The sequence below is a fragment of the Sus scrofa genome, chromosome 8 (genome assembly GCF_054392235.1).
Source record: "Sus scrofa isolate SSC_HxYL_T2T_F1_AM1 chromosome 8, Sscrofa_HxYL_maternal_Yorkshire_Landrace_v2.0, whole genome shotgun sequence".
Taxonomy (NCBI): Eukaryota; Metazoa; Chordata; class Mammalia; order Artiodactyla; family Suidae; genus Sus; species Sus scrofa.
This window is the reverse complement of record NC_139390.1, coordinates 43,042,573-43,062,023: the sequence shown is the minus strand read 5'-3', so window position 1 is coordinate 43,062,023 and position 19,451 is coordinate 43,042,573. Positions and strand designations below refer to the sequence as shown.

General features: G+C 39.9%; 1 protein-coding gene across 5 annotated transcripts in view; it reads right to left on the bottom strand.

Moving 5' to 3' along the window:
• LOC110262092 (uncharacterized) overlaps positions 1 to 19,451 on the bottom strand; it is a 180,074-nt gene that overhangs the window by 39,706 nt on the left and 120,917 nt on the right. For all 5 annotated transcript variants that reach the window (XR_014812464.1, XR_014812465.1, XR_014812466.1 and 2 more), the window contains exons 2-4: positions 16,449 to 16,508; positions 14,098 to 14,224; positions 13,495 to 13,590 (exon numbers count right to left, since the gene is read on the bottom strand). Coding sequence is in view for 2 of the 5 variants with exons in the window: in XM_084972079.1 (XP_084828205.1) it covers positions 13,495 to 13,590; positions 14,098 to 14,224; positions 16,449 to 16,463 (238 nt within the window). In the remaining 3 variants the exon portion in view is untranslated. The remainder of the gene's footprint in view (positions 1 to 13,494; positions 13,591 to 14,097; positions 14,225 to 16,448; positions 16,509 to 19,451) is intronic.

Here is a 19,451-nt window from a genome sequence, read left to right as displayed (position 1 = left end):
TTCTGTTCTAGCCTCCTTTGTCATAGATTAGTTGACCATAGGTGCTTGGGTTTATTTCTAGGCTCTCTATCCCATTCCATTGATCTCTCTCTCTGGTTTGGTGCCAATATGATACAGTTTTGATAACTGTAGCCTCGTAGTATACTCAGAAGTCTGGGCACTTGATTCATCCATTTGATTTTTTCTTTTTCAACAGTGCTTTGGGCGATTTGAGGTCTTTTGTGTTTTCATACATGTTCTTAAATATTTTGTTGTAATTCTGTGAAGAATGTTCCTGGTAATTTCATAAGGATTGCACTGAATCTGCAGATTGCCTTGGGTAGTATCATCATTTTGATCCTACTGATGCTTCCAATCCAAGAGTATGGTGTCATCTTCCCATCTGTTTGTGTCATCTTGGAGTTCTTTCATTAGTATCTTATAGTTTTCAGAGTATAGGTCTTTTGTCACTTTAGTTAAGCTTCTTCCTAGGTATTTTATGCTTTTTGCTGCAATGGTACATGGGTTCGTTTCCCTACTTTCTCCTTCTCATATTTCACTGTTAGTACATAAAAATGCAGTCAATTTCTGTTACTGAACAACCAATGAACCACAAAGGAAAATCAACAGATACTTAGAGACAAATGATAATGAAGATACAACAATCCAAAACCTTTTGGGACATGGCAAAAGCAGCACTTAAAGGGACATTTACAGCAATACATTATTATCTCAGGAATGAAGAAAAAGCACATACACAACCTAACTTTACACCCGAAACAACTAGAGAAGGAACAACAGACAAAGGCCAAAATTAGTAGAAGGAACAAAGTCATAAAGATCACAGCACAGGAGTTCCCAGTGTGGTGCAGCAGAAACAAATCCAAGTAAGAACCATGAGGTTGCAGGTTGGATCCTTGGCCTTGATCAGTGGGTTAAGGATCCAATGTTGCCATGATCTGTGGTGTAGGTTGCAGATGCAGCTCGCATCTGGGGTTGCTCTGGATGTGGCAAGGGGCCTGGCAGCAACAGCTCTGATTGGACCCCTAGCATGGGAACCTCCATATACCATGGATGTGGCCCTAAAAAATACCAAATTAAAAAAAAAACATATAACAGAAACCTGGTGTAGCCCAGTGGCTACAGCTCTGATTTGACCCCTATGAACCTCCATATGTCACAGGAGTGGCTCAAGAAAATGGTGAATAGAGAAAAAAAAAAAAAAGATTAGAGCAGAAATAAAGGAAACTGAGACAAAGAAAAGAACAGAGATCGATGACCCCAAAGGTGGTTCTTTGAAAAGATCAACAAATTTGATAAACCTTTAGCCAGGTTTATCAAGAAACAAGAGAAGGTTTAAAGCAATAAAATTAGTAATGTAAAAAAGAAGTTTCTATTCAAACAACAGAAATAAATAGGATGATACACGACTCCTATGAGCAATGACATGCACGTAAAATGAACAAAGGGACGTTTGTAAATTTGAAAATGTGATCAAAAATGCTGAAAAAACAAAACTCAGAACTTGATGGCTACACAGGCAAATTCCATAAAATATTCAGAGAAGTGATAATACCTATTCTTCTGAAATTCTTCCCAAAAAAGAGCAGAGGAAGGAACACTCCCAAGGTCATTCTATAAGGCCACCATCACCCTGATACCCAAACCAGAACAATGTACCACACAAAAGACAATTACAATTCACTATCACTGATGACCACAGATGCAGAGATCCTCAACAAAATAATGGCAAACCACATCCACATATATTTCAAGGATTATACAGCATGATTGAGTGTGATATATCAAGGAGTCTTCAATAGCCACATCAACAAACTGAAAAATAAACACTGTATGAGCCTCTCAACACATGCAGAAAAATGCTTTTGACAAAATCCAATACTCATTTCTGATAAAAATGCTCCAGGAAGTGGGCATATATGGATCCTAATGCAACATAATAAAAGACATATGATAAAGCCAAGGTGAACATCACTGTCAATGGTGAAACACTGAAAGATTTCCACTAAGATCAGGGAGAAGACAAGCTTGTCTACTTTCACTACAGCTGTTCAACATAGATTTTGGATGTCCTACAACAGCAATCAGAGAAGAAAAAGAAATACAAGGAATCCAAATTGAAAAAGAAGTAAAACTAGCATGGTTTCCAGATGACAAACTATACCTGGAAAATCCGAAAGACACGACTAGAAAACTGTTAGAACTCACCAATGAATCTGGCAACGTTGCAGCATACAATGTTTTCTTATGTCATTCTTCCAAGGAAATAGAAATAAAACCAACATCTACAGCAAAAACAAGACCTAATCAAACTCACAAGCCTTTGCAAAGCAAAGCAAACCATTTCAAAAAAAGACAAACAATTTGCTAGTGTTCTCTTTGGGAAGCAGAGAAGGGGAAGGGTATCTCTTTGATAAATGTTGATAACATTGAATTTTTGCCATATCTTATAAAACTACACATCATCATTGAGGTCAGTAGGGAAATGTAAAAGCTCAACATGAAATTTTAAATAGTGATTCCAATAGAGTATGAAAGACTTGGTTGCATCATCACAACTTATTATCACCATTTCTGTGGAATGAATACGCCTGGCTGTTCTAATTCTGAAGAGGAGGAAGTGGATGGCACACAGCAGAGATGCTAAGAAATTCCATGTTAATAAGGGAGGATGTGATACATAGGAAGTGACCGCCTACACATGAGGAAAAATTTAAATGAGCTGCCTGATTCAAAACTGGAAAGCTGGAGGTTGGGGGCAAAATGGTGGAGAAGCAGGACATGGAAGACGCATTCTCTGACAAATGTATCAAAAATACAACCACGATGATCTCCACAGTGTTCACAGAACATCCACTGAATGCTGTCAGATGACCTCCAATTTCTAAATGGGAAAGAAAATCTCCACAGACCTGGCTATGAAAAAAGAAAGAGAGAGAGAGAAAAGACTCAGGATGGGAGAAGAGGCCCCACTGGGGAGAGCTGTGAAAGATGAAAGGTTTTTGCACACAGGCAAGGCCCCTCACTGGAAGAGACCAGCTGGGACAGAGAAGGAGCTGTGGAGTCTCAGGAGATTGTAGCAACTGTTTATAGAGGGCAAATTGGAGAACGACCTGCAGGGATCCTTGGTACTGCTGCCCAGCAGACCACAGCCAGATATGCTGAGCTTCTGAGGTGAGCCAGAGAAGGCTGCTGTGACTCAGATTGCCAAGGTCAAATCCAGAGAGAAGACTGGGGTTGGTTGTGAGGAGACAAACTGAGACAGCTAGGGTAGAATGCACCATCATTGAAGGTGATCAGGAAAAATCCTGGGACCACCAGAGAGTCCTCATGCATTCGTTGGATTGGACCCCTGGTCTGAGAACTCCCACATGTCACCAGTGTGGCCCTAAAATGCAAAAAAAACACAAAAAACAAAAAACAAAAAACAAAAACAGTAAAAAAAATCATGGGAACAACAAAACAAAAAAGTGCAATAGACACACTCATACAAAAAAGCAATTCAAATACAACACTAAAAGTCAGCAAATCACAAGAGAATGGAACAAGAGAAGAATAAGAGACCAATAAATCCAGATCCAAAATAGTTTATAAATGGCAATAACTACATACACATTGATATTCTCCTGAATGCAAATGGATGAAATGCTCCAATCAAAAGATATAGACTGGCTGAATGGATACAAAACCAGACCCATGTTTTTACCATCTACAAGAAACCAACTTCAGATTTAGGGACACATGCAGACTGAAAATGAAGGAATGAAAGAAAACATTCTATGCAAAGGAAAACCAAAAGAAAGCAGGAGGAGCAAAAAAGACTCAAAAATTAAGAATATTACGGGGGACTAGAAGGACATTACCTAATGATCAAGGGACAAATCTATATTTGCAACCAACACAGGGGCATTGCAATATATAAGGTAAATGTTCACATTCATAAAATGAGAAATCAAAAATAACACAATAGTGGGGGACTTCGGTGCCCTCTTTCAGCAATGGACAGATCATCCAGACAGAAAAATCAAGAAACACATGCATTAAATGATACAAAAGACAACAGAGTCTTAGTTTACACCTATAGAACATTTCATCTGAAAGCACATGAATGCACTTTCTTCTCAAGTGCCCAGGAGAAAATGTCCAGGAGAATTCATACCTTGGGCTACAAATAAAGCCGCAGGAAATTCAAGAAAACTGAAATCATATCAAGCATTTTATTTCACCACTACTTGATGAGACTAGAAATCAACTGCAAGAGAAAGACTGCAACAAACAAACAAAACAAAACACAACTGAAACATGTGAAGGCTGAACAATGGATCACTGAAGAAACAAAAAATACCTGGACACAAACGGCAATGAAGACACAACCTTCCAAAAGCTATGGGACACAGCAAAAGCAGTTCTAGGAGGGAAGGTTAAGGCAATACAACCCTACCTCAAGAAACAAGAAAAACACAAATTTTACAACCTCATCATACACTTCAGGCTACTAGGGAAAGAAGAACCCAAAACCCCAAAGTTAGTGAAGGAAAGCAATCAGAAAGATCAGAGCAGAAATCAAGGAGAGAAAGAAAACTGAAGCAATAAATGCAACTAAAAGGTGATTTTTTGAAAAAATAAAAAAATTGATAAGATTTAGCCACATTCATCAAGAAAAAAAGGGAGAGGCTTCGAATCACTAAAATCAGAAGTAAAAAGGGAGAATTTATGAAGGACATCACAGAAATGATCCTAAGAGATTACTACAGGTCACTATATGCGAATAAAATGGACAACCTAGAAGAAAATGGACAAACACTTACTTAGAAAGCCACAGGCTTCTAAGACTGAACCAGGAAGAAAACAGAAAAGATGTACTGACCAATCATGGGTTCTGACACTGAAACGACAAGTACTGTGATTACAAAAATTGCCACAAAAGAAAGGCTAGGACCAAATGGCTTCACAGGCCAAATCTATCAGAGGCCAAATATTCAGAGAGGAGGTAACACATATCCTTCTGAAACTCTTCCCAAAAAATTGCAGAGGAAGCAACACTCCCAAGCTCATTCTGAGGCCAACATCACCTTGATACCAAAACCAAAGATACCACAATAAAGAAAATGACAGGCCAGAACACAGATCAACAGAGACGTAAAACCCCTCAACAAAATATTGGCAGACAGAAACAAATGATACATTTAAAAGACAATACAACATGATCAAGTGAGGTTCATCTATGGTATGCAAGGATTCTTTGGTCTGTGCAAATAAATGAATGATATAAACCACATAAACCTAGTGAAGAATAAAAACTGTGATCAAGTCAGCAGATGCTGAAAAAGCTTTTGACAACATTCAATACCAAGTTCTGATAAAATCTCTCCAGAACATGGGCATAGAGGGAAGTTACATCTACATCAGAAAAGACATATATGTTGACCACATAGCTAACATTAATTCTCAATGGTGAAAAGATGAACACTGAGAACTATGTCTAGATATTTAAAACACAGCATGACAATGGGAGAATAAATTCTGTATAAATATATGTGTAACTGGGTCCTCATGCTGTACGGTAGAAAAAAAAAGTGTGTTGGGGGAAATAACAATAAAAATTAAATTAAAAAAAGAAAAGACGAAAACATTTCCACTAAGATTGAGAACACAACAAGGATGTCCAGTCTTACCCCTGTGACTCAACATGGTTTTGGATGTCCTAGTCATGTCATTCAGAGGGAAAAAAAAAAAAAAGAAAGAAAGGGAATCTGAATTAGAAAATAAGTAAAAATGTCACTCTGTGCAGATGATGTGATACATAGAAAATCCAAAACATACCAGAAAACTGTTAGAGCTGATCAATAAATATGGTAAAGATGTAGAATACAAAAATAATACATAGAAATAGCTTCCATTCCTAGACACTTACAATGCAAGATAAGAGATCTACTAAGGAAACAATTGCATTTGCCACCCCATCAAAGAGAAAATAATATCTGGAAATATATCTACCTAAAGAGGCAAAATGCCTATACTCTCAAAACTACAAGATACTGATGAAGGGCAACAAGGATAACACAAACAGACTGTAAGCTCTACCACACTTTGGATTGGAAGAATCAATATTTCCCAAAGGACTACACTACCCAAGTACACCTACAGAGTCAGTACCCATCCCTTTTAAATTAACAATGGCATTTTTCTCAGAAGTAGAAGAAAATGTTTCAAAATGTATATGATAACACAAAACATTCTGAATAGTCAAAGCCATCGAGAGAAAGGAAAATTAAGCTGGGGGAGTCAGGCTCCATCACTTCAGACTTTATTACAAAGCTACACTGATTAAAACAGGATGGTATTGGCACCAAAACAGACGTATAGGTCAGTGGATCAGAAACCCATGCATCTAGGCACAACTAATCTATGGCATGAGAGACAACAGTATACAATGGATAAAATATAGTACCTTCAATAAGTGATGCTGGGAACACTGGACAACTACACGTTCAAAAAATGATATTACTACACTCGCTAACACCATCCACAAAAATACAATCCAAATGCATTAAACACCTAAACTCCTAGAGGAAAATATAGGCAGAAAAACCTTTGCCATAAATTGCAGCAATAAGCTTTGTGACCCACCTCTTAGAGGAATGAAAGGAAACACAAAAATACAGAAATGGGACCTTAGTCAGCTACAATGCTTTTGTACTGGAAAGGAAAACATACACTAAATGAAAAGACAACCCACAGACTGTGAGAAAATCCTTGCCAATGATGCAACCAACGACAAAGAGCTTTCCAAATATTCAAACATCTCATACACGTTTATACCAAAAAACAAACAACTTAATTAGAAAATGGACCTCAATTCTAAACAACAGTTCTCCAAAGACAGACAGACAGAAGGGCAAAAAGCAAATGAAAAGGTGGTCAACACCACTAACGATGAGAGAAATGCAAATCAAAATTAAAAGAGAAGATCCTATGGTGGCTCTGTGGGTCAAGGACTCACAAAACTGTCTCCCTGAAGATGCTGGTTTGATTCCTGGCTTCAGGAAGTTCATTTGGGATCAAGTGATATGTAAGCTGCACCTGAGGTCACAGATGTTCTTGAGATTCAGTGCTTCACTAGTGCTGCAGGCTGTGGTGTAGGCCACAACTGAAGCTCCACTTCAGCATCTAGCCCAGACACTTCCATATGTTGTAAGCATGGCAGTCAAGATTTTTTAAAAAGTAAAAATTTAGAAAAAAACCAAGGACTTATTGCCTCATACCAGTCAGAATGGCCATCATCAAAAAGTCTACAAACAGTAAATGCTGGAATAGGTGTGGAACAAAGGGAAACCTCCTCCACTCTCGCAGGGAATGTAAGCTAGTGCAACCACTATGGAGAATAGTATGGAGGTGCCTTAGAAAACTAAATATAAAATTACCCTATGATCCAGCAATTCCAGTTCTGGCCAACTATCTGGAGAAAACCATAATTTGAAAACATACATGCACTCCAATATTCAGAGCACCACTGTTTCCAATAGGTAAGACATGGAAGCAAATTAAATGCTCATCAACAGAAGAATGGATAAAGAAAATGTGATACATACATACAGAGGACTATTATGCAGCCATAAAATACAAGGCCATTTGAAGCAACATGGATGGACATAAAAATTATCATACTAGATGAAATCAGATTGAAAAAGACAAATATCATATGAGATCACTAATATATGGAGTTGTATAGAAATGATGCACTAGAATATACAAAAAAGAAATTGCCCAATGATTCTGAAACCAAATCTATCAGACCAAATGGGAAATGGGTGGGAGGCAGATGAATCAGGGCATTGAGGAATGACAAACAAACACTACTATACATAAACAAGAGAGGTAGCAATGGCCTACTCTATAGTACAGAGTATCTACTCAATCCTGTGTGATAATTTAGAGAGACAAAGAGCCCAAAAAGGAAAAGGTATGTGCATATGTATAAAGGACATATTTTGCTATATACCTGAAACTACCACAATTTTTAAATTTCCTATACTTCAATAAAAGGTATTCTCAAAAAGAAGAGAAGACAACCTATGGAATGGCAGCAAATATTTGCCCGTGATGCAGTGGACAAGGCCTTAATTTCCAAAAGCAGAAGATTCAAATGAAATGAGATCACATGGAAAAACCTGGGTACATCTGAGGAAACAATCCATTGGGTTAAAGGCAACCTTGAGAATGGAATTGAGGGAAACAAGAAGGTGGTTAAGCAACGAGTACTGAGTCTGTTTCTCAAGATGAAATATTCAGCAGTTCAGTAGCACAAACATGCAAATATAAACATATAAATATCAACAAATAAACATAACTGTCTAATTCAAATAGTTAACATGGTATTTTTCTGTTTCTTTTTCCAAAAATTAAAAATGCATTAACACCTAACATTGGCAAAATCATAAACATTTCAATAATTACTATCAATTCAAAAGTTCTTCTCACACAAAAGAAATATAAATTCCTCAACAAATGGAGGCATGATTTAGACGCTTTCCATAAGCACTCATAAAGACAAACTATGACACTGACCATTAACCAAGAAAGACAAAGAAATTGCAGAAAGAATGAACAATGGAGGGGTAATCATTCAAGAACACAGTTTTACTGGCAATACACATATCGGGGATTCAAATTTGAATGCAACATCATATTGTTTTCAGTCTGCTGAGTTGAAAATTGTCAATTACATTCTTAATATACCAGGAAGACAAATGAAAATGAACTGATTTTGGTAAACTTGTCCTAGAAAAGGAAGCAATTGTTTAAGAACTGTGAAGCAAAAATAAGACAATTAGTTGCCGAGGAACCTGAACACAGCATATGCATGCACTGTAAAAGTAATCTGTCTAAATAATTCTCACGTTGAACAGGGACTACACATCTATAAAAAGGAAATGTTTCACAAATTCAGATATAAGAAGGTGGAGTAGAAAGCCTCAAACTCACCTCTTTTCACAGAAACACCAAAATAAAAGCTCACTGCTGAACAGTCATTAAAAAGACAGACTGGAAGATACCAAAAAACATATCCTACACACAAAGACAAAGAAGAAGCAACATCAAGATGGCAGTAGAGGAGCTTTATCAATATGAGCCCACCAGGGAGGCATCTCATAGACTGGAAAATCACTATATTGCAGAGGCTCTCCAACAAGAGTTCCCAAACCCTATCAGATTCCCAGCCCAGAAATCTGGTATTTGGAATAAAAGTCCCCAGGCAACTTGACACTGAAAGCACAGGAGTACCACAGGTCTGGGGAAAAGAAAGACTCTACTCTTGCAGGGCACACAAAGCTTTTCATGTGCACTGGGTCCCAGGACAAAGCAGGGATTCATAAGAATCTACTTCAGAACTACCTGCGGCTTTTGCAGGGTCTCCTGGCAAAGCAGGGATCAGCTGTGGCTCACTGTAAGGCCAGGACATTGGAGATGGTGGGCCCAGGGAATAAGCACAGGTGTGAGCTCCCCTGGAGGCCACCTCTTTGGAAAACTCTGGCCCCATCCATCAAGGCTGAGAAGCCCCAAGCCCAACAACAAACAGGATTGGAACCCAGTAGAAAATAGGCTGCCCAAAGTCCTCTCGGGACACAGCCACCTTTCTAATCACACCCAGAGGAACAAGACTCAGGTCCACCTACCCATGGGCAGGAACCAGTCCCTTCCACCAGGAAGCCTGCCACAACCCCCTGTATCAACTTCACCCACAAAGTTGCCCACTCCAGAAGCAAGAGGGTACAACCATGTAGCCTTCCAAAAAGACAGCACACAGAAAGCTACACAAAATGAAGTAACAGAGAAACATGTGCCAGATGAAGGAAAAGACAAAAACCCAAAAAAACAGCTAAGTGAAGTGGAGGCAAGCAACCTACATTAAAAATACTTTAGCATAATGAGGGGGTTCCCATTGTGGCTCAGCAGAAAGGAATCTGACTAGTATCCATGAGGACATGGGTTCAATCCCTGGCATTGCTCAGTGGCTTAAGGATCCAGCGTTGTTAGGAGCTATAGTGTAGGTAGCCAGCTATGGCTCCGATTGGACCCATAGCCTGGGAACTTCCATATGCCATGGGTATGGCCCTAAAAAAAAAAAAAAAAAAAAAAATTAAAGTAATAGTAGTAAAGATGATCCAAGATCTCACAAAAAAACTGGGGGCAAAGATGGATAAATGATAAGAAATACTTAACAAAGAAATAGATTTAAGGAATAAACAAACAGACATGAACTACATGATAACCAAAATAAAAAATTCACAAGAAGGAACCAAGAGCAGAATACAGCAGGCAGCAGAATGAATAAGGGAGGTGGAAGACAGACTGCTGGAAATCACTGATGTACAATGGAATAAAGGAAGCAGAAGGAAAAGAAATGAGGATAGTCTAAGAGAACTGTGGGACAACAGGCAATGCACCAATATACCCATTACAGGGGTGATAGGAGTTGAAGAGGGAGAGAAAGGATCACAGAAAATTATCTGAAGAGGCAAAAGCTGGAAACATCCCTAACATGGGAGGATCTAAATGGACATTTCCCCAAGGAAGATATACTGATGGCCAAAAAATACACAAAAAGATGTTCAACACTGCTGTTATTAGAGAAATACAAATCAAAACTACTATGAGGTATACCATATTACACCAGTCAGAATGGCCATCATCAAAAAGACTACAAACATTAAATGCTGGAGAGGGTGAAAGGAAAGAAAACCTTCCAGCACTGTTGGTGGGAATTTCAATTGATACAACCACTATGGAATACAGTATGCAGCTTCCCCAAAAAATGAAAATCAGAACTACTATATGATCTAGCAATCCACCTTCTGGGCATCTACCCAGACAAAACCTTAATTCAAAAAGATACATGCACCCCAATATTCTTTGCAGCACTATTTACAATTGCCAAGACATGGAAGCAACCTAAATGTCCACTGACAAAGGAGTGTGATGAATATATACAATGGAATATTACTCACCAATAAAAAAAGACTGAAACAATGCCATGTGAAGCAACATGGATGGACCCGCAGATTACCATACTAAGTGAAGTTAGACAGCAAAAGACAAATATCATAGGATATCACTTACATGTGGAATCTTAAAGTAGACAAATGAACTTATTTGCAGAACAGCAACAGATACACAGACTTTGAAAACACACTTATGGTTACCAAAGAGGACAAGTGGGAGAAGGACTAGATTGGGGGATGAGGATTGACATATACACACTGTGATATGTGGAAAAACTGGCTAACCAGGACCTGCTGTATAGCACAGGGAACTCAATCCAATATTCTGTGATATTCTATACAGGAAAATAATCTGAAAAAGAATGGATGTGTGAATATGTGTAATTCAATCACTCTCTTGTAAGTTATTACAACCTTGTAAAGCAACTATATTCTAATAACATTTTTTAAAATGAAAAAAACCAAATACTCTGAGGCAGTGGCATGTGTTGCAGGCAGAATTTCACAATATATGGGTTATAGTTGGTCATATAAAACTGAACTAAAAATTTGAATGAGAAAGGATTTAAATGACCAAGAAAAATTTAAGAAATTCATTATGGATAGAGTGCTATAATACATACAAAAATATTAAGGTTGTGATGTATTCTTTAGAATACAAATAAAATCTTTATAAATGAAGAACAACATGAAAGTTGTAACATATGCAAAGAATCATATACTTATAGAATAAGTGTTTGAAATTAAATATACTATGATTCCTGATACCTTGAGGGAAATAGATTTTTTTTGGGGGGACATACCTGCAATGTAAGGAAGTTCCCAGGCTAGGGGTCAAATCAGAGTCAGGTCAGGGATGAACCCAAATGCTCATGGATACTAGTCAGATTCGCTTCCACTGTGCCACAAGGGGAACTCTGTATGTTGGGTTCTTAATGCACTGAGCCACAACAGGTATCCAGAAATCAATTTAAAAAAAAAGAATATTTTCTGTTTGAAGCAATCTTATACTTATGAACCAAACATTTTCATAGATACGGTGCGATGGCTAATTATCTGATTGACGTCTAGCTAAATATGTGCTATTTAGAATGTGTTATAGCTGATACTTTAAATCTACTATTATGGGTGATTTTGATATAAAACTCATCTGAAAGTGAAAACACAGAACACACTCCTGAGAACCTTCAGGTTAAAAAGGGCACATTTAGAAAAGGATGGTTCTTCAGGAATTAAAGAAGAATGAAGACTTTTAATGAATGTGGGGTGTAATTTGTATTCCGCTATGCATTAATTTGCTGAAGAATTCTATGAGTAATTAGACATATACTTTTTCTTTGGTCTTTATGCCTTTTCTAGAGCTGCTACCACAGCATATGGAGGTTCCCAGGCTAGGGGTCTAATTGGAATTCTAACCACTGGCCTATGCCATAGCCACAGCAACACAGGATCAAAGCTGTGTCTACAATCCACACCACAGCTCATGGCAACGCTAGATCCTTAACTCACTGAGCAAGTCCAGGAACCGAATCCACAACCTCATGGTTCCTAGTCAGATTCGTTAACCACTGCGCCACAACGGGAACTCCTAGACATATTCTTATAGCACTGATAATTGAGGAAAATACACTTAACATGTTGCATGTTAGTTCCTACCAAAATAATGATATTATGAAGTAAATTCGAGGGTACATTTAGGAAGGTGAATTATGCTTTGATACAGTTACTTAGTCTGAACTTTCTAGGGTCATGGTCCAAGTTTCCATGGGATTGGACATTTGAAAGCAGAAAACATACACTATCTGTCCCCACTTCTCCTAGAATGTTGGCACCAAATTCAAGTGTTTCCACGACTCTCCTCACTCACTTCTGACTAGATGAAGAAACAGAGCATGAAAAAAGACCTTAACAAAGAGTTACTCAGAAATGTGCACAGCCTTTCCTAGGACCCAAAAGCAATGGAAAAAGAGCCAGGTTGGAGTTCTCATCATGGCTCAGAGGAAATGAATCTGACCAGTATCCATGAGGACATGGGTTCAGTCCCTAGCCTCACTCAGTGGGCTAAGGATCTGGTGTTTCCAAGAGGTGTGGTTTAGGTCACGAACTCAGCTCAGATCCCGAATTGCTGTGGATGCAGTGTAGACTGGCAGCTACAGCTCTGATTTGACCCTTAGTCTGGGAACCTCCACTAACCCTGGGTATGGCCCTAAAAGAGTCAGAAAAGAAAAAATAAAAAAACAACAGCCAGGACATTCAGGTCCTCACAGGTCAAGACCAGGATTCTGGCTCTCCGTGTGGATGTGAGAGAGAATCCTCCATGGTGAAGGAGAACACATGGACAACTAAGGAATACAAGTTTAGGTGGCAGATGTCACTCTAAGACAGAGACAGAATAAACCCGTGTTTCTCAAAAATCAGTGCCATTGAAGCACATCTTCCCAAAGCCTATTGTAAGGGTCCTGTGTCATCTGCTTCACCCATGCACACATACCTGGCTGTATGGCTACTGTTTCCATTCCCTTCACATCCCAGGGATCTTTCTTTTGCTCCAACAGGCGAACCAGGTCTGGCTTAGAGATAACATACTCTGTTCATTGGAAAGAAAAACATATGTTTTCCTAGAGATTCACCAATATCCAATCTAGGATTGGACTCAGGTGAAAGAGATGGCATTGTGGAATGGTAAAACATTCTAGGCACTTCCCAAATATTGTCTTTTGAAAGCACATTTCAGACCCTGAGTGACAGGTAAAAATCAGTTCCTCTCTTCCCCATCTAAGGACTCCTGAGTCAAAAGTAAAGGGTCCAAATCTGATTTTAAGAGGCCGGCAGAGCTCTTTATACATATGAACTGCCAGAACTGCAAATAATCTAAAGTGAAGGAGGCACCTTTCCTCAAGGAGGACTTCGGTTACAATGAGGATGCCTCATTATGAAGCCTTTCTACCTGCACCCACCAACTCTCAATTACTCCTAAAATGGTGGGGTCTGAAAATCTCTTGTATGGTCAAGAAAACAGCAGGAGACATCCTGCAAATGCAGGATCCCACACCCAGTGGGGAGAAAAGGAATTCTGGAAGGAAGGGGTCCTCACCCAAGGAGACCAGGTGCCTATAGATCTCTATCATCACATCTCTGTACAAGTCCCGTTGACCAAGGTCCAGACATTCCCACTCCTCTGGAGAGAAATCGATGGCCACATCCTTGACTGTCAGAAGTCCCTGAAATGGAAAGGGCATATACCATGGGCCAAAGCTGAGGTCATTATGTGACTCAAGATGAAAGCAGCAAGTCAAAAGAAATGCTTTGAATGTTTTCAATGTCTTCAAACATTCAATACTATATATTTGAAACAGTAGTATTCTCTACCATATTTCTACCTCCCTTAAAGGGGATGACACATGATCCATAAAACTGCTATACAAAGTGAACTTCCATGGAACAGTAATTAGAAAATGATGATATCTGCACAGACACAAGCATTTTTGAGTGTTTATACTAGGTAAAATGTGTGTATTTCTCAGAGGGAAAATCCACAGTGAGGTAGACATAGAACTTTTACTTTTGAATGACTTGGTAAGTACACTGGAGATACTGTGAAAACTGATTCTCATGCAGGCATTCTGGGATGGGGCCTATGGGTCTACATTTTAACAAGCTCGTGTTTAGCTAATGATGCTACTAATGATACTCTGATTCATGAGCCACAATTTCAATACCACAGACATAGGAAGGAAAGGTAAGAATTCACGGTTAACTTGGAACTGAAAGTGTTTATGGATTTTATGCATTTAATAGAATAATAAGCATAACAGTACCATTGGTTTTATCTATTTACTACGTACTATATACTGAACATTTTTAAAAAGTAGTGAACACATCACATAAATATTTAAGAAAAATATTACTATTCCACTTTTTATTTTGTGAAACTGTCAAGAAACTTGAGAGTATGGGTTTGACTCCCATAAACTAAAATTCATCTCAAGAGAACATTGAAAAACATATAACAACAACCCTCATGTATGCTTATAGCACTTTCTTTAGCTGGAAGAATAATGGAATCCAGACAATGTGGATCAAATACTATTGACATTTCATGCACACAGACTGTACATTTCAATGGGCACTTAGTACATATTAAAGGAGACACAGAGGAAAATACCCATGTCAGTGACATCAAGATCATATGTAAGTTAATTTGATAAATTGACTTTCTAAATGATATTCATAATATGCTAGGGTGAGACCATATTTATGATACATTAGTACTATCACTTCAAATCATTTATTACTGTGAAATGCTTTATCATTTGTGCTTAGCTATGTGTTAGGAATTGAATACGACTGAATATATTTTACTAGTAGAATCCTTTGGAAGAAAACAAGTGAAGAAGATTACGTCTTTAATGGAGTTGTGCGTATGTGGAGTATAATGAAAACTATCAGAACCTAGGCTTGACTAATGACAACCTCCACTTACAAAAGGTACAACCTCTACTCAACTCAGTTGAGAGTTCATAGTTCAAAACCAGCATCAAGGAAAGAGAAACTAAAAAGATATGGCATTTCCACATTGACTGAGTTGGCTTCTCCATACCACTTACTAAATATTTCCAAGACCCTTTTGAAGTGGAAAATTACATGAAGGTCTTAGTGCTGGAATCTCAAAGAAAGCACCCAAAGCAATAAAGATCAGGTGTTAATAGGATAAATGCATAGCAGGTGACCAAAGCACACAAAAAAAGGACATATTATCATTGCTTGGGCATTTCTTACAAAAACAGGGAAATCATCTTCTCAATCTATCATGAAAAAAAAATGTTAGTCTAGTTTTAAACAAATTTCAAACCATAAACTTTCCATATTGTATAAACCTCCCATATTCTGTCTTCCTACTACTTCATTTAAGAGTCAACCCTTTGTAACAACATGGAGAACAGTCTCTTCTACTTTGTGTTCCCTCGGAATCTTATGAGGGATTCAAGCCTACTAAGGTCACCCTGTTTATGTGTGCATTTTCTTAATCTCATTCCAGATAGAATATGTTGCATCCAGATGCAAAATAATCAATACGTTTTCACTGGCTTCCCCCAAACCCCAAAAAATGGAACACATTCCAATGGGAGCTTGGATACCAACACCTTCCCATGTTGATGTCTCACCAAGGGAATACTTTCAACCCTTGAAAGGTAATGATTCATGGCAATTCATGTTGAACAGGGAGCCTGGATGCAGACAAGGGTGAAAAGGCTCTGGGGCAGAGTGACAGCCTTTTTAAGAGCTGATCCTGACTACCCTAAGTGCACAAGAAAAAGGTACTTGAGAACATCCTCACCAGGCAAGAATATCAGAAGGAGAGAATTCATGATTCTTACATTCTCAATTCATGGCATTTCAGGAGGAAAAGCAGACACAGACTCCAACCTAGGACAGGACGGTTACCTGAGAAGCTGCCATTTCCTCCTCTTCTTCCTCCAGCTCTGCGTCACTTTCTCATCGGTACTGTGTGGACAAATCACATCAGCATCTTGAGAATACACCATCATAGGTAAAAGCTATCTCCCCTGTGCCCACCACACCCACAAGCTGTAAGACCAAGGCCAACTTTGAAATGTTGAAAAGGCCAAACTCTCCCGCCTTTGTCTCAGAAAAGATTCAGGAACAGTCCCTTCCTACATGGAGAACAAAGTGAGATTGTTCCTGCTTGGATACATGTGTTCATCCCCATACAGATGTCCCAACATTCGGCTCACATAGGGTATGGGGGCCGCACTGACTTTTCCCTTCAGAAGCCATGTGGAGCATCTCTGTTGCCTCTCTTTGGGCTAAAGCTTGCTTGGAACACACACAAACATATGCAGGAGCTCACATGCTCACGTCCTTGGCCTCACCTTACAATCATCTGGAGCTGTTAATGAAACAACACTGATGCTCCCGGAGGACCAAGAGACAGAGTTTTTGGAGCACACACATGATGCTATTTCTTAATACTGGTAATGGGATCCAATCAAGGCTGTATGAAGTTTTCCTCTAAGAATCCTTCCAAAATGACCCAGAGTCCTTAGCCCTTTTCGTCTCCTTCCTTCCCAGGGCCACAGGGATTCACAAAATTGTTTCCCTTATAACCACCTGCTTGCAGGTAAGGGAGCCTCCATCTTCAGAGATCAGGAGCTTGAAACTGTTTCCATCATAGAAACAGCTTCTATTCTTTGTGTGAAACCCAAAAGAGCCAAAGGGATCCTCAGAGAGGAGAACAGGCTGGAGCCATCTCTCACCCTGACTTCACACTATACGGTGAAGCTTCAGTCACCAACACAGGGTGACACGGGCAGCAAAACAGGTGCCCAGACCAGAGGAACACCAGAGAGTCAGAACTAAACCCCCCACTGCCGGGTCAGCTAACTTCACACAAGGGGACAAGGACACATCACAGGGGAAGGACAGTCTCCACTGGGAAGGGTGCTGGGAAACCTGGCCTCCACCTACCACACACTATCTCTACCACACACAAATCCAACCAAAAACCCAGTTTTCCACATGGAGCCCCTCTTGTGTCCTCTGAAGACAGACACCCTTGGCAGTCAGTCCCACCCAGGAAGATCTCCCCACATTTTCCCAGTTCTCCTCACATTGTCCTCCCAGGGTCACCTCGGTTGTGAGCAAACCCAGCTCCTGTCTGCACAGACACAGCCCCCTGAGGTCCTGAAGCCAAAACCCCCGTGAATCCAAAGATGATGGAGCTTTGATAGCAGAGAGGGGGGCCACCGGTTCCAGCTGGAGCCCAGGGGGAGCCAGAGTAGACACAACCCCTCCTAGCTGCCTGCAGAGCCTCACCCACCAGGCCCCTGAAGGCACCCTGGGTCACAGAGGAGGGCTCGCCCCCTCCCAGCCCCTGACCCCACCTCCCCTCTGTGGGAAGTGTAGGCCACGCCCCCTCCTCAGAGTCACTGGACACAGTGCCCCCTCCTGGCACAACACATGAATCCCTTCCACTTTAGATAATCACACTGCCAAGGAGACAATATCCCACCACCTCCCCAAAAAGAATTAAGGAATGACTCCTTGGTGACCATCTGGCATGAAATGAACACAGGCACAACTTTACAACTTACACCCAATTCACTCACAAGCACTCACAGACACTTTTCAATGAAAAACTATTAAAAGTATACTATACAGAAGAAAATCACCACGAGCTTGGGTTGGGACATGGTGCTCATGAGCTTTCAGTTTTCACACACAACTCAAAAAGGCAGACCAGAAGGAAAAACGAGGAACACTGTGGACTTTATAAAATTAAAGATTTCTACTTGGTTGGAAGACCTTCATTCAGAAAGCCAAAAGACAAGTATCACTCAACTATACTGCCTACTGCCCCTTCATAAGCCCTCTGCATCCTAGGCTTCCCTCTGCTTCCATCTCAAAGTACCTTCTCTTTGTCATATTTGATAGGTTCACATTTATTCACTTTTGATGACATAGTCCAAAAAAGTGTAAGGGGAAAAGCAAGGGATTATTCACCCCAGCATTAGTGAGTTTTGTCAGTGAGAACAGACAAAACACAAATTGAGAGGTAGCAATACCTGACAGACTAGGTCTGCATCCAAGTGGCCCACTTAACTAGCTAGATGTCCTTGCCAGATTAACTTCTGAGATTTGGTTCTCAAGAATGGAGGGCAGGAGATCCCATCGTGGTGCAGTGGTTAATGCATCTGACTAGGAACCATGAGGTTGCGGGTTCGGTCCCTGGCCTTGCTCAGTGGGTTAAGGGTCTGGCATTGCCGTGAGCTGTCACGTAGGTTGCAGATGCGGCTCGGATCCTGCATTGCTGTTACTCCGCATAGGCCCAAGGCTACAGCTCTGATTAGTCCCCTTGCCTGGGAACCTCCATGTGCCACAGGAGCGACCCTAGAAAAGGCAAAAAGACAAAAAAAAAAAAAAAAAAAAAAAGAATGGAGGGCACATGTCATATCGCCTGGCATTTAACACATTGACAATAAAACTTAAGACTATCTCATAGAAATCTCAAAAGCTGGAATTCCCAGGTGGCCTAAGCATCCAGCATTTTCAATGCTGTGGCTCAGGTCACTGCTGTGGTGCAGCTTCCATCCCTGGCCTGGGAACTTACACATGCCTAAACAAAACAAAAAGCACCTCAAAACTCTTAGCAAGAAAAAAACAAAAAAGCACTGATATTTAACCTAAAAGCTGCCTACATCCTCAGTGACAAGCACAAAGCACTAACTTACACAGTTCTTTAAAGGTAATTTCCCTACCCACCAACAAACTTGTTATAATATGGACTAAGTCTTCACTGACTCCCAAAGCTTAATACTTTCAAATGGGTACCTATGAGTAGTCCAAGGGAGATGGGGAATAAATGGGTCTTGGGGGGAGGTTGCAGAGAGTGGTCAGAGATTAGAAAATGAAGGCTGTTGGAAGATT